The following is a 24381-nucleotide window of genomic DNA, read 5'->3' on the forward strand; positions in this document are numbered from 1 at the left end:
GCCACCTTGTTTCCAGATGAACCATCACTGTGCTTGGGAGAGGCAGTGCAAGAAAGAATTGTGTTAAGACTGTATGTTTAAACCTGTGTCGCTAAATAATGCCTGATGAGTAAAAAGTATGCATCCTTACATGGTTTTTTGTTTTGTATATAACGATGATGATAATGATGATGGCAGTGCATCTATTTGCACTTTTCATTTCCTAACCCTCAAGTAGGCTCTGCATTCTTTCCGGGGAAAACACAAAGCTTTTGACAGGGAAAATAGATGAGATTCATGGTGTTTTCTTTGTATTCAAGGAGTAATGCCAAAAGGTCTTCATAGAAGCAAGTGAAAGTTGATGGGTAAGCACCAACCAATATATTTTATGTATTCTAAATGAAAAACCACCCTGAAATTAGAGTGAAACTAAGTCTGGTTCTAGCTGTTGCTACCAACACTTGAAAAATTGCCCTTAACTTCCCTTCTTCTTTGAGATCTAATTTTATAAATGTCACAAACAAAAATATTTGCAGGATCCAAACTTCTATTGGTAGAGACATGGTTCTGCTTTTATTCTCTAACTGTAATAGTTTTCTGGTAAACAAGTTTGCAACATTTTCCAGAAAGCACAATGATCTGGTCTCTTTATTTCCCTCTCAAAGGATCTCTAGCTTTGATATTTGTGATGAAAATTGATGAGTTTTCTAGCATAGTGGTAGATACATCTGCAACTGGGGGTCTGTTTAGTGGGAGGGAAAAACAAACAAACAGAACAAAAAACTTCTTAAAATGAAATATCTGTCCAAGAAAAACAAGGGAGAAAATGTAGCTAGCTTGATGGTAGTTTAACAACCAAACCAATGCATGTGCATTTGGTACGGCTGCCCTCAGTAATATTAACACACAGTGATGTAAGTGGTATTCATGGTTAGAGCCTTCTGCTTGGTGCATCTAAACTCCTGCTTCATGATCCTAACTTGTGTCAGAAAGAAAGAATTCTCTGAGGAAAGGGAAAAAAGGAGGCGAGTCATGGCAGTACTATTTTTCTTGAATCATCAGAATGTCAAACAACCTCATTTTTGTTAATCTGAAGTCTGTGTATGACCTCTGAACATAGCTTACATCTTTCTGTGATGTTACATAAAAAAATCAGTGCAGGATACATTTGGATTGACAGTGCTCGCCATCATGTTAGAATTGTGCTGATGACCACAGGACAAGTAGCCTCGCTCTGAGCAGTTTTCTCAGATGCAGCAGAAGAAAGCATTTGTTCTGTTGCTTAGGTGTCTTAACCTAGTTTTTAGGTTTTCTGCCAGCTTGTTGTAGTTCTGTGTTCTTATACTAACAACAAAGAGGAGCATTCCAGCGCCTAAAAGGCTCTTGTCTCTATTTAGTGTTTGTGTGATAAAGAGGGCATAGGGCCTATTTTGAGCCTTTATTTGTCAAGAAGATAAATGCACATCGTTGAGAACAGACAGAAGTATCATCCCACAGTCAAAACTTTGTAAGCACTGAGACCTGAAAGATGCCTTCGCCAAAGCATGATGATGTAGTTGCTACTATGGATGGCAAATGAAAAATGAATAAGCATGAGGGACTCATTTATTGGTGGGTTCGTGTACGTATTCACAGTTAACATCTTGGATACTGAGGAGCTATTCCAGGAATCACTCATCTGATTTTCATGTTTGCTTTCTGTCACAGCTCCAGTGCTCTGCCTGTCATGTTGTAAGGGAACGAAGGGAAGAAGCTGGCAAAAATGCCAGGCAATGCAGTCACTCAGCTGCCGGTCTTCCTGACAAACAGCTCTGCTCATGCATTTCCTCACTAGAACAGCAACGGCAAAGAGGTCAGCATCGACTCTGTATCTGCAGTGACACAACTTCAAACGGTAACAGCAGTGTCCTGCTCTGTGGTGAAGGAGCTGGTACCTCAGATGTGCAAAGGCCTCTGGAGAGCTTTAGGGATGCCATGGCTGTGGTGCAAGAGGGCAGGAGGAGGGGCGGTGTGAGGAGGGAGAGGAGGGCCCTGCACTGTGGGAGGTGAGTGGCTGCAGGGCTGTGGTTGTGCCGTGCAAAATTCCACAGGGATGGATCTAATTTTTCTTTCCATTCTTTTCCATTTTCTTTCCCTTCAGACTTCAAAGTGTCTGAGGAAAAGATGAGTATATACAACTTTTGTGGCACGTCCAGATCTTCCTTCCCTCACTGCCATTTGGGAGAGAAAGATTTTTTATACAAATTACTTTATAGCCACAGTGTTCTTAAGGAACGTGGCTGGACATTCCTTATTATCTTCATTTGCACCCTCAAAGCATTGCATGATCTTGGACATCCAAAACAAGGAACACCTGCTGACCCCACAGTGTGAGCCACGAGCTGTGCTCAGTGCTGTGGCATGTGGGTGGCAGGTGGCCCCAATGGCTTCAACAGCCCCAGTGGCTGTAATGGTCCTGATGGCCCTAATGGCTCCTCACAGCACTGCCATCGCTGCTTTACTTTTGAGCCTTTTATCAAGGATGTCACACAGTCTGCTCCAGAACCCCAGTCCTGCCCTGTGCTTACACTCTCACAGATCTACCCAGGATTTATCTCCACGTGCAAGGTATTTGGTCCTGAAGTTTAACTTCAACTTGATAGAATGGGAACTTCCTTTCATGAAAAGTACCATTTAGATAGTTGTGAATGTTGTTAGAACAGCAAGTAATGTGAAAACATTGTTACTCTGTTGCAGTTCAGTGTGTTGCTTCTAATGGCACAGATGCCATCTTGCTGCAAACATTGGAAGGGCAAGCTTCTTAGCAATTTAAAGACAGTGGATTTGGTGGACAGAGGTAGCCATTACAATTCTGGGATCATCTTTAATAGTAAATTTTTAACTAGAAAGGACAGAATTGGTTGCATGTTCTGTTCCATGACTTCAAAGCTGGAAAGTGTTACATGTCATAAGGAAGGCTGGAAAAAAATTAATCATTAATCTGTACTGCAGTTTTGTCATATAATGTCATCTTTTATCAGCTTGACTTCCAGACAGCTGTAGGTTGTAGTCCAGTGAACACTTTCAGAGTAAGGATCACTAAGATTGCAGCATCTGTTAAAATACAGTCTGTGAGTACAGTTATGTGACATGGGGACTTCAACAGTCATTCGGGTTCAGCAGTCCTTTGACCTGCTTGTTCCATGCAATGCAGTTTTCTGTCTCCCTCTGTTGTGCTGGTAAAACTGTGGGACTCTGGTATATCTGAATCAATGAAAAGATCAAGAGTAGAAAAGCAACTCCTTTCCTTTAGTACTATTTCTACCCTGGCTTATGCCAGTGGTTGGATCTCGTGTGCACTCATATGAAGAGTTGTATCAGTGCAACTGACGGGGTTGCAAACCATTAGCTCAGGAGAGTATGTCTTGAGAAGTGATTTATGGGGACTTGTGCAAAGTTCTCATATAATTACACTGAAAGTGACATTCCAACAAAGCAGGCGTAGCACTCACCGCTAAGCCAAGGAAACATTCTCAAATACTGCAGTGAGGAGCGGATTTAAAGGAGTATTGTGTATGGAAGACACTGGATGTGATTCAGAACCTGTACTGCAAGGCCAAGAGCCCTACCTACTTCCAGCATTTCAGAGCTATTGGCTAATTCAATGTGAAGCCAGAGCAACAAGGAAAATCCATATGTTATCAGATGCTTGACTCACAAATAAGTTCATAAACATAAGATCTCAATGGCTGGAGTTGTATGCCACATGATTGACCACTGTGCAAGTTGTGCAGCAGTGTTGTATGGGCATTCAAATTTATATAGAAATAACTCAAGGAGCGGTGCTAAAAGCAGAAATATAGGCAAGCTAGAGTATGGAATGGGATTTAAAGCTTGTTCCAGAACTCTTTGAAGTCAAAGAAAGAGTCAAAGACTCTGTTTTCAGCTCGAGGTTATCCCAAATTGTTATACAGATTATACTTCTAGGTCTAGATATTTATTAAAAAGTGCACTGGAAAAGAATTCCCAAGATCAATTTAATATTGCCAGTGAGCCATATATGTATTTTAGGCATCTCTCCTACTGACTAATTCTGCAAGGCTATGTCCTTCAGCTTCCAAGGCCCAGTTGCAGAACTAGGTTTTTTATTGTCTAAAGATGTGTTTTAGTTTAACCCAATTTGAAGTACAAAGACCTGGAGCACTATTTTTGGTGAAGTATGCAAATAATTATGTACGTGAATGGCTTATCAATCTCAGTGGCCATTTGTAGTCATGCGCATTGGAGGCAGATGTCCTGACAGGTATTGCTTTTGTGACCCATAGGATTTGTATTCAAATAGCCTTGTTTACTGAGTTAGCAAATGGGGGGGAGGGGGAGGACTGTTGGTTTTGTTTGTTTGTTTGCTTTCTCCAGTAAAAAAAATAAGGTGGAAATAGTTCATCATTCATTTTGGAGAACTGCAAGTCTATTCAGAGCAGTCAGGAAAGCTGCAAGCAGGTTTACTTCTTTCAAAATCACTCCAAGGGCATGAATTATTTTAACATCTTTGTCTTCTTTCTGCCTTGGCTTTGTAAAAAATCTGCTTATTAATTTATTATAAACAGAAGCATGTTTTCTCCATTCTTAAAGGTGTTACATATTTGCATCTGAACAATACAGTATGTACTTTTAAATTTTCATGCAGTCCTCCTACATGACTTCTTGAATAGAGGACCAGCTGACAGCACAGGAATGCCTCAGCCTGTGTACTGTGCCCGATGCAAATATCATACAAACATCATATGTAGAGATATTTCTAATTCTGTAAAGCACAGTTAGTTGAGACAGGTTTAGGTTCATTTTTTGTTACACTTGTTTACCACCTACAGTTTCCTTTCCAGTGCAATGAGATGCTCTGCTTAAGACCATATAGAGCTCTAATTATTATTGGCAATCTGCAGTCCTTTGTGCTGTCAAAGAAATAATGATGCTAACGGATGATACAGAAAGCACTCAGTAGTGGTTTTATGTCCAACAATTCGACTTTACTTGGTTGGATTAAATGTCTGATGGAGCTGAGAGAATACACTGATGAAACATTATTGCACAAAGGAAATTATTGCTGAGCTTCCCAGGGAGTCATAGGAAATATGAAATTATTTTAAAGGCTATTTTTGCCATTCAGTATTTATTAAAGTAACAAAAATGGAAGCACAAATTATCCTTTTAGAAACACTTTACAACAGCAGTGTCAGCATGCCAGTAGTTGTGGAAATGCGTCAGCTCCTACGGGTAGGCGACAACAGCCTTATGTCAGTCTGCCATATAGCAGCTGCTACTGCAGAAGGAGGGAGAGGGTACGGATGCTGCCTCTTGGGAAAAGGGCTCCGGCACCGGGGATGGATGGGAAGCGATAGAGGGGCGGGTATCTGCCCGGCGGTGGGGCGGAGCGGCCGCCGTGAGACACCGCCTGTGAGAGGGCTCGGGCGTGCGGGCGGAGCTTACGGGGAACTGGAAAGTGAAACTTTCCGTGGGGAGAGCGTAGGTGGGGCTGGGTTGGGCGTTGAGCTGCGCACAGCGGAGCGGCGTCCTCGCCCCGCGGAGCTCCGCAGAGATGGACGGCGCTGGGCATAAGCCCCTGTTCCGGCAGCCCCAAGCTGCGGGGAGAGGTGAGGGCCGTCCGCGGAGCAGCGGGCTGCTGGGGAAAGGGTTGGCACGGGGGGACCCCTCCTTCCCTGCGGTACGGCTCGAGTCTGTGCTCCTACATTTCCCTATTCATCCCCTTCTCGGAGCCCGGGAGGCTCAACAGCAGTGTCTTTGCCAAAATGCTCACGCTGTTGAGAGGCGGGTTAATATGGTCCATCGTCGTTAACAAGTGGTTGGGGTTTTTTTGTGTCTTTTTTTTTTTTTTTTTTTTTTTTTTTAAACACTTAGATCATCCGGATATTGGGTTTATACAGAGAGGCAGAAGCGGAATAAATACTGTGTCAGGCCAGACTAATAAAGCATTACGTCAGGCAGGGGAAGATCCTCAAGCCAGTAATTATACTCTTCTACTTGGGAAAAGAGAGGAGAGTTTTGTTGGCACTAGAGCATTCTTCAATCAAGGAAGAAGAAATCAGGATGGATCAGTCACCAGGGCAGCAACAAGACATCGGAAAGAGCAGGAGAATGATGGAAGGGGAAGAAGGCATCAAGGGGAACAAGCACATGAGAGAGCCAGAGGATCCCAGAATATGCAAGGAAATGAGAGTAGAGGAAGGAACTACCAAGGGGGACAAGCACATGAGAGAGCCAGGGGGTCCCAAAATGTGCAAGGAAATGAGAGTAGAGGAAGGAACTATCAAGGGGGACAAGCACATGAGAGAGCCAGGGGGTCCCAAAATGTGCAAGGAAATGAGAGTAGAGGAAGGAACTATCAAGGGGGACAAGCACATGAGAGAGACAGAGGATCCCAGAATGTGCAAGGAAATGAGCGTAAAGGAAAGCAGTATGAAGGTGGACAAGCACAAGGGAGAGCCAGAGGACTGTGGAATAAACAAAATGATGAATTTGGGGGAAGAAGATACCAAGGTGGGCAGGGACATGAGAAGGTCAGAAGGCCCTGGAATGAGCAAGAAAATGAGGATAGGGGAAAAAGTTATCAAGGTGGACAAGTCCAGGAAGATGCTAGAGGGCCAAGGAACAGACAGGAAATTGAAATTAAGGGAAGAAGGATGCTGCCTGCAGGGAACCCTCATTTCAACCAGAACTCTACCCCAGCTGGCACCCAGCTTAGTGATCAGCCTCAGCAAGTTAAAAAGGTTGGCTACAAATTCCTAGAAAGTCTCCTCCAGAAAGACTCTTCTGAAGTTGCAATCACACTTGCTTCGAGTTCAGGTTTGAAGGAACTTCTTTCCCAAACAGCTATGAAACCCAGTTTCATTCAGCTCATTTGTCAGGTGCTTCGAAAAGCATGCAGCTCCCGAATGGATAGACAAAGTGTCCAGCAGCTTCTTGGAATGGTAAAGGAGTCCAACTTTCTCAAGATCTGTCTGCCACAGTATGTGTCTGATATGGTCACGGAGGCAGTCCCTGCTGTACGACATCAATATCCTGAACATATTGGCAACATCATCTTGCTTCTTCAAGATCTGATCAGTATTTTCCCATCTAGCTCTGTGCAGAAAATCTCCATGCTCTTGACAATCTTGCCAGCATCTATAAATGCCCTGAGAGCTTCTGGTGTGCAGATCACGGAAGAAGCGGAGAAGAACCTAAATAAAGTCCAGATGCTTGTGCAGCACCTCCAGGAGAAGAGACGTGAAGGCACACTGAGAGCTGATAACTACACTCTCATGGAGCCTCAGGCTGACGGCCAAGAAGAAACCTATCGCACGATGACCATTTATCCAACCTATGATGAGTTACACCACGATGTGAAACCTTTTCTACGTCCCAATATTGTTTCTGGAAGATATGAGAGCACCAACATTTATCTCGACACCCATTTCCGGCTTTTGAGAGAAGATTTTATAAAACCCTTAAGGGAAGGTATCTTGGATCTTCTGCAAAGCTTTGAGGATAGAAGTTTGAGAAAAAAAAAATTTGATGACATCAGGATCTACTTTGATACACGGATTATTACCCCTCTCTGCTCCCCATCTGGTGTTGTTTACAAGGTCCAGTTTGATATAAACCCACTGAAGTTTGTGCGATGGCAGAATTCCAAACGGTTGCTATATGGATCCCTTGTCTGCATGTCCAGAGATCACTTTGAAACGTGCCTTTTTGCTACTGTTTCTGAGCGAGATAATGCAGATCTTGCTAAAGGGATCGTGCAGCTCAGTTTCAATGCACAGAGCCGAGCACTGCTAGCAGAGGTTCAGCCTTCAGACTCCTTCCTCATGGTGGAGACGACTGCCTACTTTGAGGCTTATCGACACGTGTTAGAAGGGCTACAGGAAATTCAGGAAGAAGATATTCCATTCCAGAAGTACATAGTGGAATGTGATGTACAGGTGAAGAAGCCAGCATACCTGACAATGGATACTAAATACAACTTTGCACCTTTGATGGAAGATACCCTGTCAGATGAAGAGATACATGTTGATGGTTTGAGAAGGCAAAACGTCCAAGTTCTAAATCCCAATCGGTGGCCTTCAATGGAAACCTTGGGATTAGATGAGTCCCAGATGCAGGCATTGAATCTTGCACTCACCAAGGAGCTGGCTATTATCCAAGGACCTCCTGGAACTGGTGAGAAACATTTGCTTTAATTCTCATTTTATGGAGTTCTCTGTGAAGTTTAGGGAAGTTCGTTTAAGGAAACTAAGTCCAGAGAAAGTCAGCAGTGCTGTGTCCAGTGCATTAGTCCCATGCCTAGCTGATGCTTTAGTAGCACAGTTATTGTAAGCTACTGGGAAGAATGTTAAAATATTCTGAAATATCCGTATCTGACCTTACACATTGCTATTTGGTTGCCTATAGGCACCAAATGCACTGTTGGCACTGCTTGCTTATAGGAATGAAAATGTATCAACTATTTGATAGCACAGAACCTGTTGCTGTGCAGCACCTCTATTAACTTTTACAGCATGCTAGAACATGAAGATGTTTAGCCCTGATCCTTTGTATGAATAAAGCATTTCAAGAGTAATTGCAATTGTTTATAAATGGCACCTAAACTTAACAAGCACTACTGCCTGTATTCTACCAGTATATGGGTATTTTATGTGCAGCAAAGTATCGTGTTAAGCTGGTGTTAGTGACTTGAGGGAAGCAGTGGCAGGGAGAACTTGCATGTAGAGGATGCATTACTCTTTTTCTGATTCTGAGCTTGTTTTTCAGGGAAGACTTACGTGGGTTTGAAGATTGTTCAGGCTCTCTTGACTAATAAGGATGTGTGGCAAAGGACTGATCAGAATTCTCCCATCCTTGTAGTCTGCTACACTAACCATGCACTGGATCAGTTCTTAGAAGGTAGGAGTATCTGATAAGTAGCATGTGAGGGAAATGAGGGAAGAGGGCAGAAATTATACTATAACTCTTGCTCTGTCCTACCCTCTGCCATGGTGACCTGCTCTGTGGCTTTTTCTAGTGACTCTAGCCTGTTGATGCACAGTGAGGGGGGAGGGAAGGGAGGAAAAACAAAATATGACCTTCAGTCATAGCAATCCAATGTAGGATGTGCACCCTTATCCTGAAAAAGAAAAAAAAGAAAAAAACAACAATAACAAAACCACCAGAATTTGCCTCTGTAGTACTAATATTTCTCTCTCATTCCCAGGAATATACAAGTTCCAAAAACGTGGGATGGTGCGTGTTGGAGGGAGAAGTAGCAGTGAGATCCTAAAACAGTTCACCTTAAAGGAGCTGAGGAAGAAGAGTGAGTTCCGACACAACTTGCCAATGCATCTCCGCAGAGCTTATGTGAATGTACGTGTAGAGTTCACTGGAAATGATGGTATTGGGCTGCCTGTCCATGGGAGAAACTGACTTTCTCTACAGCTGCTCTTTCACCTTGTCTTTGACACCAACGTCAGTCTTTTTATTGTTCTTTATGCATGTTATCAGTTTCTTGTCCTCCTGTTTCTGAACTTTGTTCATCTGTATATGACTTTGTTCATCTGTATATCTCTGAGCAGATAACATGTGACATGAAACATGCTGAGGAAGAGCTCCATAAAGGAGCAAAGCTCTTAGAGTGTACAACATATGGAGTGCTGCATGAGCGCCACTTGGAAGCATTCATTGCCCCCCAACACTGGGACAGTTTGAAGAGTGGTCTGGTAAGAGCTGCCTTTTCTGTCAGTCAAGCTATGAATCATAGCTTTGAGTCAAGCTTTTTTACTTGACTTTATGAGTCAAGTATGCTCTGTAAGTGTATGCTTACTGTCTTTTTAAAAATCAATCAGTTTCCCCAGATATGCTTCCTTTAGCCTCATTCAGCCTGTACAAGAGTAAGAGAGTGAAGGGTGAGCTGTGCCCAAGTGACAGTAGTCACTAGACTTGGCAGAGAAGTGGAGTTAAAATCTGTGACTTTAAACTGCAGAGATTTTAAGTGATCCTTGTCAATATAAAAATACAAGTGCTCAAATGAATGCTTTAAACTGAAGGGAAGGAGGAATGCTGTTTTTGAAGATGTGAGGTTGCCTAGACTTTCTGGCCATGGAAGTTACTTGGGGGACTTGTTCCTAGTTGCCCTATGCTTCAAGGTGCTGCTTTATCATCATCCTAAACCTGAACTGGAACATTTATTGATTTATTTCCTTTATATTAGGATGATGATGAGTTTTACTACAGTACTTCACAACACTCAATGATTCTGGAGTGGCTGGGCCTTGGTTTTACTGCCTTCACCCAGAGTGCTGCAAGGAATATAGACGCTGAGTATCTAGGTAAATAGAAAAACAAAGCAAGCAAAAAATCCTTTATTTTCCACAGGCATTTGCCAAGCAGTGCATGCATGCCAGAAAACAGACACTGCTAGTTAACAGAGGCTGGAAGATGCATGACACTGTAAGGCAATGGAAAGATTAACCTTAATTTTCACATGGTGATCTGACTACTGTATTGTGATTTTGCTAGAGTGGCTGTGACTCCCTGCATCTAACTGGTGAATCTCACAGGTGGTCAGCAGGAGGAGAGAGAGGAGGAGCAGGAAGGTGAATCAGAAGAAGAGCTATTGGAGATCCTAGAGGAGGCTGACCTGATTCAAGCTGATAGAGTGATTGAGGATGAGGACTCAGCAAAGCCTCAAAGGAGGAAGGAGGAAGAGAACAGGGAAGTTCATGAACTAGCCAGTATGCTGTTGGCTATGAAGCTGGAGAATGAGGAAGAAGCAGCAGAATGGAATGAGGAAGAGCCACAAAAGAAGTCTGCACAGTGGGAGGTAACTGTATACATTAGCATACTGTGGCTCTGCTTGTCTGTGTAAGGAATAATTTGGGTGAGCTAATATAGAAATACAAAATAATATTTGTGCTGTAATTGCTTATTATGGAGTGGCGTGGGTTTTTTTCCCCCCCAGATATCTTCTTCTCAGAGGAAGAAAATGAAACATAAGATGAAAGCTGAGCTCCATAAATTGAATGCAATGTCTGAGGCAGAGGCCTATGCTATTCAGGATCTGTGGCAACTTGACATGAACTCCCGCTGGAGGCTTTACAGGTGACAAAGATATTTTATAGGGTTTGTCAAGCAAGGGTGTCAGGCACTGTCAGAGCTCAAACACTTTCTTGCAGGACAAGGTTTTTTATCCATACATGTTCAGCTTGTTATCTAAAAAACTTATTCCTTTAAGATATTTGGTTTTACCCTGCCTGCATTGGCAGGGCAGTATTGTTATCTTCACTGTGTGTGCTGGGGACTGAGTACAGATGCTAGTCATGTCTTTCACAAAGGGCAAAGAAGTTGAACTGAATCCACTTTGAACTTTCGGATCACTGTTCTGTTCTCCTTTCTGCGGTACTAATGTCTCTTTCTTCTCAGGCTTTGGTTGCAGACCTATCAGGGGCTTATTCGACGGAAGATTCTTCAACACGAACAGCAGTACCAGGCAGCAGCTGAAAGGCTAGCAGAACTGAGGATGCAAGAAGATCTCTGCATTCTGAAGGAGGCCATAGTTGTGGGGATGACAACTACAGGTGTGAAGCATTTGGGGACCAAGCCAGTGCTGCACTGCTTCCAGCAATAGTTAAAGGACCTTGCTGTTACAGGCTTGCTATCCTGTGCTGCGTGACAGGCTGGGTCAGGCTCCAAGTTAATCTGCAGCCTTCTTCATTTCTGACTCCCTTTGCAAACTTGGCTATTGCAGAAACAAGTTTTCAGTTTGCACAAGCAATTTTTTATTTACTTTTCAGCAATATTCTTCTAATATTAATGCTCAATTTCTTGTGCCTGAGTTAAATGCTATTCATTTCTGCACTGCTTTCTCCGCATCACCTTTTGGTGAGCAGAGGTAGCATAAGTCTAGTAGTATGAGTCTTTGGAGAGGTAGTTTGGGGTTTACTTGTGTGTTAATCAATGTGTTCATTAGGTATCCTGTGTTTGAAAAGAGTCAGTAATGGGCCAAGGTGAGCATAGGACTCTAATCCTTCCCTAACAACTTTCTGCATAGAAGCCATCTTTGGCACTGGTGCTGTTTTAAAACCCATATTCCAAGATTAAGCTTTTTGGAATTTTGGAAAGTACCCCAGACTTTTCTGGAACACAGTTTAACCCTTTTCTGAAAACTTTATCATGCTGCCTCTGTGTAATTGCATTTACTAAGGCTTATTTTCTGTCTTTGTCCAGGTGCTGCCAAATACCGTCAGATCTTGCAGAAAGTAGAGCCACAAATTGTAATTGTGGAAGAGGCAGCAGAGGTGCTTGAGGCTCACACTATTACTACTCTTAGTAAAGCCTGCCAGCATCTCATCCTCATTGGAGATCACCAGCAGGTAATATTCGTGACAGATGCCTCTGACTTTTGTGCAAATCAAGTAGAACCTTTTTACCAACCAAACGTGAAGGGTTGCCAAAATATACTGCTCACCAGTCTCCATGGATACCACAGGTGCTGTCTCCTTTGGTTATAGAGTAGAGTTCCTGTGGGATTTATCCTTTAGTTTACTGAAGGACACAATTTGACGTGTGCTTGAATCCACTTTAGTTAACACAGCACCCAACTTTGCTGTTTAGCACTTCTGCAAGAATCATGTCTCTGGCCTTTTGACTGGAAACCAGTAATAGAAAGAGATTAATAGGAAAAAAATATCTTACTAATATATAGGATTAATGCTGTAAAAATACTCCTATCCCTTCTTTTTCAGCTGCAGCCTAGTGCCAATGTTTATGACCTGGCAAAGAACTTCAATCTGGAAGTGTCTCTCTTTGAACGACTGGTGAAAGTTGATTTCCCCTTTGTATGCCTAAAATACCAAGTAAGGAACAGATATAAAACATTCTTTATTGCATCTGTACTTAGGTTGTTTAAAATTTATAGTACATTTAAGCTTTTATATTTCTACTCACAGAGTAGTCTAAAATAAAAGAATGTGCTACTTCATTCCTGAAAAGAATGGTAAGAGATGCCAAACTGAAATCGTATGTTATGTCTATATGTCTGATTTATTCAGTTATGTGACTCACAGCATTGTGGTTCTCCCAATTCTTAGAGCAACAAACATGACCTATTGAGGCATATAAAATTGTTCCAGGACTGAGGAGGCTGACAGCAAATCTTTTTGGGCAGCTTCCTGTTAAATTGCTCCAACCGTTATTTTTTGGTGCCTGGAGAAGTTAATTCTACCTCCAGCAGTCCTATATTAAAACAGCCTGAAAGAGTTGGCTAGAATGAGGTGTAAGCTCTTATTCTCTAGAATGCTTTTGTTCTTAGATTTGCACTGAAACCAGCATTCTTATTACAACATCCTTGCTAAATGTTACTGGCCTACCACTCACCTGTGATAGCTGGTCGTGGCAGCAGGGCTGGGATGGGAGATGCTGCCTTCTCGAGTCTTACTGAAAAGTCACCCTTGTCTTGTATTCAACAATGACATGTACAACAGAAAAACAGATTCTTAGCAGGGAAACAGGGTGCTCCTTCCTCAAGACCAATAGATCTGCTTTGTGTTTCAGCACCGCATGCGTCCTGAAATTGCCCAGCTTCTCAGTCCTCATATTTACCAGAATCTGGAAAACCATCCTTCAGTCTTGAAGTATGAGAACATAAAAGTGAGTTTTCAGTAGTCCAAGCACTTTCTCTTGCCCCATTACTGGTTAAAATAAGTTTCTGTAAAATGCAGTGTTAAAGGATTTAAACTTCTCACATCAGATTTAGCTACTGAAATTAATACCTGATCCAGGGAAATGAGGGATATAGAATTAGGCAAGTAATCTGTAGTTCTTCTGGTATTGCTGATTGTAGACATTGGAAATGGATCCAATATTGATGATTTATTAAAAGAACAGTGAAAAAGGGAAAAAGGATTAAAAAAAAAATTAGGAAATTGAAAATTAAGAATAAAGAGACTTGATGCATAATTTGTGAAGTTCTAGTGTAAGACAGGTGACTTTGTTATTGGAATCCTGCTCTGGAGAGTTCTTTTTTTGAGCACTTTATCAGTATACAGCCTGGAGCTGGTGAGTGGTGGAGTCCCTAATGTTTGAAGCCTTCTTCATGGAAAATCAGGCCTTCTTGCCTTTTTCCTCTTTCCACTGCAGCAATGGAGATGGGATTTTTGCTATTCAGTTTTAGGCAAGTGCTGAACTGTGCACTGTTTCACAGCTTGAATGTAAAATAGAATGAAAGTAAAATAGAACTGTGGTGATTTGGAAAATGTTAGTAGAACCAAATTTTTGATTTTGCATAACCAGAAAATGTATTGTAAAAATAACTCAGAAAAAGGTGAGGAATAAAATCATCCACAGGGCCTGATGTCATGTTAAGATAACGAAATGTCCCTAATAAGCTGAAATACCATTAACAAGTTTAGTCACTTCTGATAAATATGTTATGGACATCAAAAGAAATTGCCCCAGTGTGCACTAACCACATACTGCATGCTCCTTTAGCAGAGCAGCCATTTTAGTGGATAGTCAGGAACATGGAAACAGGCTGTAGTGACAAGTAGAATTCTAAGATTCTCTTTCTCTTGTTTCAGGGGGTCTTATCTAACCTTTTCTTTGTGGAGCATGACTTTCCTGAGCAAGTCATCCAGGAAGGGAGAAGCCATCAGAACATACACGAGGCGCAGTTTGTGGTGGAACTTTGCAAATACTTCTTGTGTCAGGATTATCAACCTTCTCAGATCACCATTCTCACTACCTACACTGGGCAGCTTTTCTGTTTACGCAAGCTCATGCCAGCCAAGACTTTTGCAGGTGTGAAGGTTTACGTAGTAGATAAGTACCAGGGAGAGGAGAATGATATTATTTTGCTGTCACTTGTGCGGAGTAACAAAGAGGAGAGAATTGGGTTCTTGCAGATCTCTAATCGGATATGTGTAGCCCTATCCAGAGCTAAGAAAGGTCTGTACTGTATTGGAAATATGAAAATGATGGGCAAGGTTCCTCTCTGGAGCAAGATCATTCACACACTGAGAGAGAAAGGTAACATTGGCCGCTCACTGACGCTTTGCTGTCAAAATCACCCTGAGACCATGACTCTCGTATCTACAGCAGCAGACTTCAGCAAAGTCCCAGAAGGAGGCTGTATTCAACCCTGTGAATTTAGGTTGGATTGTGGACATGTTTGCACAAGAGCATGCCATCCATATGATGTACAGCACAAAAAGTATCAGTGTCTGAAGCCTTGTCAAAAGGTACTTTGTACAGAGGGGCACCGCTGTCCACGCTTATGTTATGAGCCATGTGGACCATGTATGGTAACAGTAGAGAAAATTGTCTCTAAATGTGGCCACCTGCAGATGATGCCATGCTCTTGTCCAGACAGCAAGTTTATTTGCCAAGAACCTTGCCAGAAAAAGTTAAACTGTGGGCATACATGCAACAAATACTGTGGGCAGGAATGTGCTACTCGGTGTCCTGAACTGGTTACAGTCTTTCTGCCATGTGGCCACAGCCAGAAAATTCAGTGTTGGATCGCTGACGAGACGAAACATCAGAAACCTATAGAATGTATGGCTAAGTGTTCTGTGAAACTGGAGTGCGGTCATGAATGCACAGGTTCCTGTCACACCTGCTTTGGAGGAAGATTTCATGAGCCATGTAAGAGCCCATGCAAGCGCTTCTTGATCTGCTCCCACACGTGTCAGCAGCCTTGTACTACAGAATGCCCTCCCTGTCAGCTTGACTGTCAGAACCACTGTGTCCACAGCAGATGTAAGAAGAAATGCGGAGAGTGCTGTACTCCATGCGCAGAACCATGTGAGTGGCGGTGCCAGCACTACCAGTGTACCAATCTTTGCCATGAACCATGCAATAGGCCTCGATGCAATGTACCATGTACTAAGCTGCTGCACTGTGGTCATCCTTGTATTGGATTCTGTGGAGAGCCTTGCCCAAAGAAGTGCCTTGTTTGTGACTATGAGGAGGTTACCCAGATCTTTTTTGGCTTTGAGGATGATGAGGATGCACGATTTGTACAGCTTGAAGATTGTGGCCACATCTTTGAGTCTCAGGGCCTTGATCATTATATGGATGAAGATGATGATGTCATCAAGCTGAAGGTGTGCCCTACCTGTCAGACACCAGTCAGAAAGAGTTTGAGATATGGCACCATTGTGAAAAAGCATCTGGTTGAGATAGAGAAGGTGAAAGAGAAAATCCAAGGCCCAGCACGGGAAATTGAGTCAAGCAGACAAAGACTGCAGGCTGTGCTCACAAGTAAGAGTGTTCTGAAGAGGAACCTACAAAGTAAGTACCTCATGTTGGAGGATAAACTAAAAGCCTCTGATCTTTCCATAAAGAGCATTGGAGCAATTGAGAATCAGCTTAACTTCTATGAACGTATAGCTGACCTAACCAGTTCCCTTAGCAAAATTGATACAAAAGAGCAAAAAGGGCTGAAAAAGCGTCTAGATGAAGTCCAGGAGTGGCTGGATAAGCCACGCCTCAGTTTTACAAAGCAGGAGCTCATGGATCTGCAGGCTGAGATCCAGAGATTGAGCTATCTACACCACCTCTTGTCAAGGTGTAAAGGCACAAGCGGAATGATCACTACGACCCTTGCGACAAGGATTGCCACATTACGTGGAATCTTGGAAGGGACAAAAAGGTTCACAGAGAAGGAAGAGGCTACAGTAAAAGCTGAGCTGAAGCGCATCGACGCTGCCCTGCCCGTGTCGGGGCTGGGGATCACTGACGCTGAGCGAGTGCAGATTGTCAGCGCTATCGGCTACCCACGTGGTCACTGGTTCAAATGCCAAAATGGGCACGTCTACGTAATTGGGGACTGTGGGGGTGCGATGGAGAGGAGCACGTGCCCCGAATGCCACGCGGTCATCGGGGGCGCAAACCACGCTCTGGACAGCACGAACAGCCTTGCTTCTGAGATGGACGGAGCGACCCACGCAGCCTGGTCCGAGACAGCCAACAACCTGTTCAACTTCCAGGATCTCCACCGCCTGCTGTAGCGGCCTCTCTGGCAACGTTTCTTGCCTCCCCTCTCGTTCCTCGGCTGCTCGCTGCTGCCTGTGTAATCAATAAAACGCACACCTCCGCGCTCCGTGCCAAACCTCGTCCTTCCGTGCAGGGGTAGCGCGCGTAACCAGTAGGGTTTTCCTAAAGGGGCGGAGCCGCCTCTTCTGCACGGCTCTCCGGAAGCGGATGTGGCGGACCGCAGCCGATAGGCAGCCGTGCCGGAAGTTGGTGTGACGTACCGCAGCCGATGGGGAAGCTCTGCCGAAAGCGGATACGGGGTATTGCAGCCGACAGGCTGCCGTGCCGGAAGTTGGTGTGACGTACTGCAGCTGACGGGCTGCCGTGCCGGAAGCGGATGTGACGTACTGCAGCCGACGGGCTGCCGTGCCGGAAGTTGGTGTGCCGTGCCGCGGCTGACGTCCAGCCGTGCCGAAGCGCGCGGGGTGCTCCTGCAGGCATGGAAGCACGGGAGCTGCTGCAGGAGCTGTGCGGCTCGCTGCGCGCGGTGCTGGCACGGGTCAGAGGTGGGGGTCGGGGCCGGGCTGGGGCAGAAACGGACGTCGGGCCAGAAGTTGGGCCGGCTTTCCGCAGGCTGAGACCTTTTTTCTGCATTTACAGAGGGCGAACCGGGCGAAGGCCGTGAGCCGTTCGAGCCTCCGCGGTTCTGGGACGCGCTAGGTACGGGCCGGGGAGCGGGCTGGCACCGAGGGTACCGTGCTGGGCTTGGCCGCCGGGTGGGGTAGAGGTGTTGGGCCGCGGCTGGACTGGTTCGCAGCAGAGCAGTGAACTGCATGTGGAATTCCCGGCAAACGGGTCTTCAGCCGGGGGTTTTGCTCTAGTCCCGCTGGTGTTGTAAAGTAATAAAGAGTATAGTTGTAAAAACTGTTTCATGTTTTTAAAGCATTTGATCTCTTAAAGCCTTATGGAACGTTCTAGTGAAGGTGCTGGAGCAGATGGATGTGGGTGTGGACAGCAGTACCAGCTAAGTAAAAAGCTGGCAGTGATCACATTTCTTCTACATGCAGTGTGTGTGGCGCGAAAGCTACAGGGAAATTTTCTTTTGCAGTGTAATTTAGTTCATGTTTTTTTCATGCTCGGAAATAAGAAATAGTGGTGGCTGAGAAGACACTGCTAATCTACTTACGCCATTCTACTGGCATTTACCTGAGAGGATTTCTAATTTCTTTTTCCCACAATATCCTGTCTAGGTCAAGCATTCAAGGCAACATCACAGGAAGCTACAAAGCTTAGTCTAGCATTCTCGAGGCCTCCGCTGCCTTCTGCAGAGGTTAGTAAAAACCTCCCACAGAGCAGGAAATTGCTGTCTGTGGGAGAACTTTGAGGTATCTCCCAGTTCATTTGACTAAAACAAAGTTATTGAGGTCAACATAAAAAAGGGACAATTCATGTGAATTGTTTGTTTTTTTTTTAATGTGTATTAATCAAATTCAAGAATTGCCTTGAAAACTAATTTATGTAAATTAGGAGATGTTTTCTTAGATCTTTTTTCTTGAGCTTCTATAACTGATTGCTGATGAAGATGAGATATTTGGCAGAATAGATCTTTTCTCTTAACAATGAATGATGTTAAGTTTTCTGTTAATTAAGAGAATATTAACACTATATGTTTGAGGAAGGATAAAATAAGCACCTCGATTTGAGAATAATTAAGCTGTTTTTTCCTCTCTTCACCTTCCTTGAACCAGGTGTGGTGGTCATACAGCGTATATCAACTCCTGATATATACAGTGAGCTTGCAGCTCTCGCAAATTATCCTCTTCTGTACTTTTAGGTTTCACAGAAACATACTGTCTCTTCTTGTTGTTTGTTTCTCCGTTATTGTAATCATGACTATTCTTCCTTTTTCTTACAAATAATGTAGACTTAAATGATTTCTTTTGAGGATTTCTAAATGCACTGTAGCGTGTGATGTTCCTAGTTAATCCTTCTGCCTACCCATTTTCAGAATTGTCAAAAGCTGAGTGAAGATGTCCAAAATGCCATTCTTGCAGTTGCCACAGTGTACTACTGGCTCCCCAAGGGCCAAGGTGAGAGAGTGATGGCAGGACAGTTCTTTCACCACGATGTAAAGAAACCCGGTATTTCACAGCATCATAGATTTGGTCTACACAGGAAAACAAGTTAACATCAGCAATGTCTTGTCAGCTATTCTATAGACTTGCAGCATGATTGTGAATGAATTTGGCAATTTACTTTTGGTGATTTCCATCTATCAATAAATGATAGTATAGAAAGTGGTATAGTTTATCAACCATTCCTGTTTATAAAGTGTTGAAATCTCTGTCTAAAGTCTTCTAGAACTTTAGAATTTAGGCAATATATATTGTTTCTCTAACTTTATTTATACCGTGTGTTTTTGCAAGTCTGTCTATTCATCTATGTTAGTTTTTTCCCCTCTTAGAAACATACTTGCTGTTTCTCAACCAGGTACTACACTTCGGAAGATGGTACGAGATGCTACCACTGAAGTATTGGAGGGAATGATCCAGCTCACAGAAACAATTCTTATTTCTCCATTGGGGAGGTAGTACTTTCTCAGCAAGAAGAAAAGTTGCAAATATACTCACTAAGGAGCAGCAAGTGTAGACTGCACTCATAAGGGAAGTGGGAAGGCAGGAACTGAGCATTGTTATCAGGCAGGTAAAGGCAGCAGACTCACCGACAAGGGACCTGTCCTCCAATATCTGATTGAACAGAACAGTGCTGGTGTTGACATCTGTCAAGCCCATAGCAGCAGTGTCAAACTGTAACAACAAAATAAGAATTGGGTTTGGAAAGTTTAATGGCATCACACGCCATCCAGTGGTTGCCCAGCTCGTCCATTGCAATTAGTTGGGTCTGAGGTCAAGCCATAAGTCAAGACAGCAGGTCTGGATTCAGGTTGGAATCAAGGAGAGAATCAACACCAGGGACAAATGTGGCTGCAACACAGCTGCGATGTAGCATGAGCAGGACCTAGTGAGAGACCCTTGGTAAAAGCATATCCTATGGTAAGGAAGAGCTGGGTCTCACTTCTAGCATTCTTCAAGTGCATCTGCTTAGGTAGAGAAGAGATTTTTCATCCTGTCTGTGGCAAGGAAAAATACTGGAAGTGGGATTTCCATGATGGTGCTTGATACTATTTATACTGTTTGGCAGTTCTTGCTTGTGAAGTGAATGGTGATGGTAATTGTGTGACTCTGTAGCTAGTTAGTGGACCACAGTCTTTCAGGGGAAATATTATGCAGCCTCTGTATTTACTGATTAATTCCATTCTCTCTAGGCAGAGATCAGCTGTCTTTTCTGATCTGGATAAATACTGAAAGTTAAAAAATAACATCTAAGGACCTTGAGAGGTCTTTGTAAGAAACTCCTGCTTCTTTTTCCAACTAGTAACTAAACTCAGTAGGATTTATGAAAGCATCTCGTGCTTTATGTGGTTGTGAAATACCAGTGACAAGCTAGTTTGCCATTTTCTCAGCTGAGCCCCTTATAGTGTGCACAAAAATAAAACAGCCTAGCAGTGTATAATGTTATAGTGTCTAACTTTGAGAGCCTCTGTTTTGTTTCAGCTCATCTCAGGAGCAACTTATATCAACTGGTGGCGTGTGGGAGGCATGTGAGCAAGTGTCCAGCCTGCCACGAGGTGAGTACTGTATATGCAGACCAATGGAACTAGGATGTGTGATCTCAAAATATTGTTAATGCTTGAGAGGGGCATTTTAGGCAGTACAGTGGAGGCTTACTGATTCCTCAAAACCCTGCTGTTCTCTGAAGTGTGGAAATCTGCTCTGATTATTTGTAAAGCAATACAGTACAGCTCTGAGCTTTGCAAAAAATTTGATCCTATGATCTCAAGATCTAATGGCTGCAAATATAGGTGAATGTTGGTGCAAGCAGATTTGAATCACTGCAGTGCTACAGTTTTCTTTACTTTTCCTTTTACAGATAACCAGGCAGCAGTTGTGTCAGCTCTGTCTGCATTTCTAGGTGTGGTCAAGGATGCTGTGGAAGAGATGGAAAATGTAAGGACACCCTTAAGTTACTGAGGAACCTGCAGTGATTTCTCTGAAAGAACACAAGGATTGTTTAATATACAGGCTTTGATTTAGATAGGTTCTACTATGAGCAAGAGCATCTTATGCCTGTATCTTACTGAGGTTTTTAAACCTGGACCTGGTTTAGCTTACGTAGAGCTTCATGGAAGCTATGTTCTAAACTGTGTTTGTGGTTTTAGGTTGATGTAAGAATGGGACTGTTTGCCAGGTTCTTGCAGTTTGCCAAATTGAACAGGAGTCAGTATTTAGTTTTTCTTAATCCAGTCTTACTGGAGTGAACAGAGCCTGGCAGCAGAGATGCCTGGTTGAAGAGAGGTTCCTCCACAAATTATTTGTGCGATTTTTAGACCATGTTTTACTTATCCTCCTGGATATTGCTGGAATGGATGTTAGGCTATAGGTTTTCAATGCATCTGTTTTCTCAGGCTCTGGTGGAAGAACGAGACCCCTACAGTGATATCATAGAAGACGAGGAGCTCGGCTTTCGGGGTAACAGAGATACCTATTGGTCAGAAGCTGACCGGAAGTTGCTTGGCTCCTGCATGGGATTAATGAAGGCTTCTAAAGCTTGCCTAAAGAAGGTCTTGAGTGTAGTGAAGGCTTATGGGAAAGCTGACTCTCCAGAGCAGATTGCTCAGCTGGATGACCTTGCAGACATTGCTAATGAGATCAGTCCAAGGTAAGCAACCTCCTGAACTGTGTTTGTGGTTTTAAGTTGATGTAAGAATGGGAATGTCTGCCAGGTTCTTGCAGTTTGCTCTATTGAACTGGAGTCATTGATTAGTTTTTCTTACTGGAATTAACAGAATCTGGCAGCTGAAATGCTTCTTTGTGCTTCGGAGTAGTCCCTGTTTTACTTGAGGTCTAGAATACAGACTGGAAAAACCTTTCTGATGCTGAAGCTGTGGCCAGGTGGTGGAAACAAATATGAAGACTGTTTTATCATAGGCTATTGAGAGTTTTGCATGTCAGGAAAGGAACATGTGCTGCTGCTTAGAGTGGAGTTGTGACTATGACTAGAAGTTAGGCGGGAGTTGCACACAGACGCCTGAGGAGGCGTTGTGAAGTGTTCCATGGGTATAAGCAATGCTGTCTCCTAGTCATGCCATACTTGACTTGCATTGAGGGTGGATGTAGGATTTGACCAGAATGTGTGGATTGTGCAGCTGGGATTTTTATCCATTGCACCCCTGTCTTCTATTCTAGCGTTGATGAGCTGGCACTGAGCATGTACCCACCTATGAACCATCTGGCCGTGCGACTCAATGTAAGTTTTTGCAGCCTGCATGCGGATCTATTCACTTGGCTGTAAAGAAGGGGAGGAGATTGAGTTTGGGGAATTATGTCTTTCAGAGAGAGGATTTACTGCTGTCTCTGTAATAAGTTCTTATGGATGAAGAATCTTTTGGTTCTCTTGTACACTTAGCTACCTTCAGGTGGAAGTGTATTCTCCATCTTTACTTCAGGGAAGAGGATGTCTTCCCTTGTGTTGCCTCTAAACTATGATCCATAGAGATGTCCAATGACATTACTCAGGAAAGTGAGGTCTAGGGCTGCCAGTGTACTGTACATCTACTTTTTCTCTCTGGGCAATTTAGATTTGTTCAAATAAAGTGATCTTAATTCAACAAATAAATTAAAAATCCTCACAGCATCGTTGAGCACATGCTTCATTTGGTAAGTGAAAAAAGTTGCTCAGAAAGGCACTGGAATCTCCATCTTTGGAGATACTTCTCAAAATCTCTAGGGGTCAAGGCTCTGAGCAAGCTGACTGAACTCTTAGATTTGCCTTGGTTTGAGCAGGAGGTTGCACTCAGGTGTCTTCCAGGGGTCCCTTCCAACCTAGATAAGTATATACTTTCTCATACCTGAAATGTTTAATTCTGGTTTCATACGTTCACGAGTGGCTTGAAACTTTTTTTCTTATGGTGTATTGCCTGCTATCAACTTGCAATACAGTCAGTCACTTAAAACTTCATGCCTTTTTGTTCTAATAGACTTATCTTTTTAAAGAAAAAAAAAAAAAAAAAAAACAAAAAAACAAAACCACCAACATTTTAAAGTATACTTTAAGAAACATCTTTCTTTATTTTTACCTGTCCCAGACAGCGAGGAGATAATCCCACTGTGCCAGTGTTAGGTGACTTCCTTTTGCATCAGAGTCTTTGGCAGTTTTACTTATTCTTGGCTACATTAATCATCTCTGCACCTCTCCTTTCTTTCCAGTTAATGCTGGGTTTCCCCCCCCCCCCCTTTTTTTTTTTTTTTTTTTGCATGTTTAGCTTACTTATTTCCCTTTTCTTTCTTTGTAGGCTGCTAAATTGGCCTCAGTATTAAAGAAAGTCTTAGAGATTACAAAGTGAGTATGAGTTACAATTTATGAGCATGTGTTTGCTGCTGTGAAGGTTAATATCTCTACCTCCTGTCAAAGATGATTCACTTGTAGACAGCAAATGCTGTCATACTGGAGTAATTCTGATGTTACCCAGACACAACGCAATAGGAAGAGGATGGCAGGAATGAAAGAGGTTACTGCTGAAGATGGACGTATGTGTCAAGGTTTGAAACTAGAGATAAGGACATGGGTTCTTCCTTGTTCAAGCACTGTGGGGCTACAGAAGTCCCGTTTTAATACTGTAGTAATTCAGCACTTCACAATACCAATGTGTTGGGGGGATTTTTGGATACATAAATATAAAAACCCCCAGGAGGCTTTCCTAATGAATTTCCTCCACTTTTGCAGGACAAGCCATGTATGTCCACCATCAGAAGAAGGCTGGGTGCAGTTTCTAACAGGTGCAGTAGATCACAACATGGACAAAATCAAGAACTTCACACAGGGTGAACTTTAGCTCTTCTGTGTCCGCATGTGTTACTGCCACTAGCTCTGATATGTGCTTTTCCAGTGAATCTGGACATTCTCCAGCTACAGGGAGAATTATGAGGACAGTGTTTTTAAGAGGGAACTTTACTGCTGCCTGGCAAAACTTGCCCAGAAAATCCCTCTTTGCAGTTGCAGAAGATGTCGTTTTGCTTGGACTCTTGGATGGTGTAGTGCTTCATTTTAATGCTGTGAATATGTTCTGTTTCTCAGACATTACAGCTACTGTGGGGTTCAGAGAACAATAAAATATTGCTAGATTTGTGTCGTTAGCTGCATCTATTTTCATGTGGCAGAGAATATATGCAGAAGAAAAGAATCTCCATTCTCTTGCAGTCAGCCAAAGGAAGTGTTAAAAAGAAAAAGTACTATATTCAGTCTAATCTTAAGGAGGAGTGCATGCTATTCCTCTCTTCTATTCCCTAAGAAAGTGGT

The 24381-nt window shown here is 43.1% G+C and overlaps 2 protein-coding genes across 2 annotated transcripts; both read left to right on the top strand.

Moving 5' to 3' along the window:
• Nucleotides 1-5495: 5495 nt before the first annotated feature.
• ZNFX1 (zinc finger NFX1-type containing 1) lies at nucleotides 5496-17101 on the top strand. The gene is made up of 13 exons (XM_042832273.1): nucleotides 5496-5609; nucleotides 5875-8178; nucleotides 8770-8901; nucleotides 9209-9357; nucleotides 9567-9710; nucleotides 10202-10319; nucleotides 10551-10813; nucleotides 10952-11091; nucleotides 11413-11567; nucleotides 12217-12362; nucleotides 12735-12845; nucleotides 13543-13638; nucleotides 14568-17101. Exons 1-13 carry the CDS (start codon nucleotides 5555-5557, stop codon nucleotides 16998-17000), a joined length of 6246 nt encoding a protein of 2081 aa, XP_042688207.1. The 5' UTR covers nucleotides 5496-5554; the 3' UTR covers nucleotides 17001-17101.
• Nucleotides 17102-17393: 292 nt separating this feature from the next.
• Nucleotides 17394-24218, top strand: CCNDBP1 (cyclin D1 binding protein 1). Its single transcript, XM_042832276.1, has 11 exons — nucleotides 17394-17531; nucleotides 17626-17685; nucleotides 18216-18295; nucleotides 18974-19055; nucleotides 19456-19552; nucleotides 20580-20653; nucleotides 20956-21032; nucleotides 21491-21744; nucleotides 22272-22332; nucleotides 23378-23424; nucleotides 23809-24218. Exons 1-11 carry the CDS (start codon nucleotides 17465-17467, stop codon nucleotides 23915-23917), a joined length of 1008 nt encoding a protein of 335 aa, XP_042688210.1. The 5' UTR covers nucleotides 17394-17464; the 3' UTR covers nucleotides 23918-24218.
• Nucleotides 24219-24381: the final 163 nt, after the last annotated feature.

Source organism: Centrocercus urophasianus, unplaced genomic scaffold (genome assembly GCF_019232065.1).
Source record: "Centrocercus urophasianus isolate 14NV4802_14NV808 unplaced genomic scaffold, USGS_Curo_1.0 seq_38, whole genome shotgun sequence".
Classification (NCBI taxonomy): Eukaryota; Metazoa; Chordata; class Aves; order Galliformes; family Phasianidae; genus Centrocercus; species Centrocercus urophasianus.

Bases quoted from the DNA above. Each gene is read 5' to 3' on its own strand.
- ZNFX1 (XM_042832273.1), top strand. From the start codon at position 5,555: ATGGACGGCGCTGGGCATAAGCCCCTGTTCCGGCAGCCCCAAGCTGCG. The intron at 5,610-5,874 runs GTGAGGGCCGTC...TTAAACACTTAG, and splicing joins GCCCCAAGCTGCGGGGAGAG to ATCATCCGGATATTGGGTTT. The intron at 12,846-13,542 runs GTAAGGAACAGA...TTTGTGTTTCAG, and splicing joins TTGTATGCCTAAAATACCAA to CACCGCATGCGTCCTGAAAT.
- CCNDBP1 (XM_042832276.1), top strand. From the start codon at position 17,465: ATGGAAGCACGGGAGCTGCTGCAGGAGCTGTGCGGCTCGCTGCGCGCG. The intron at 21,033-21,490 runs GTAAGGACACCC...CTGTTTTCTCAG, and splicing joins CTGTGGAAGAGATGGAAAAT to GCTCTGGTGGAAGAACGAGA. The intron at 22,333-23,377 runs GTAAGTTTTTGC...CTTTCTTTGTAG, and splicing joins ATCTGGCCGTGCGACTCAAT to GCTGCTAAATTGGCCTCAGT.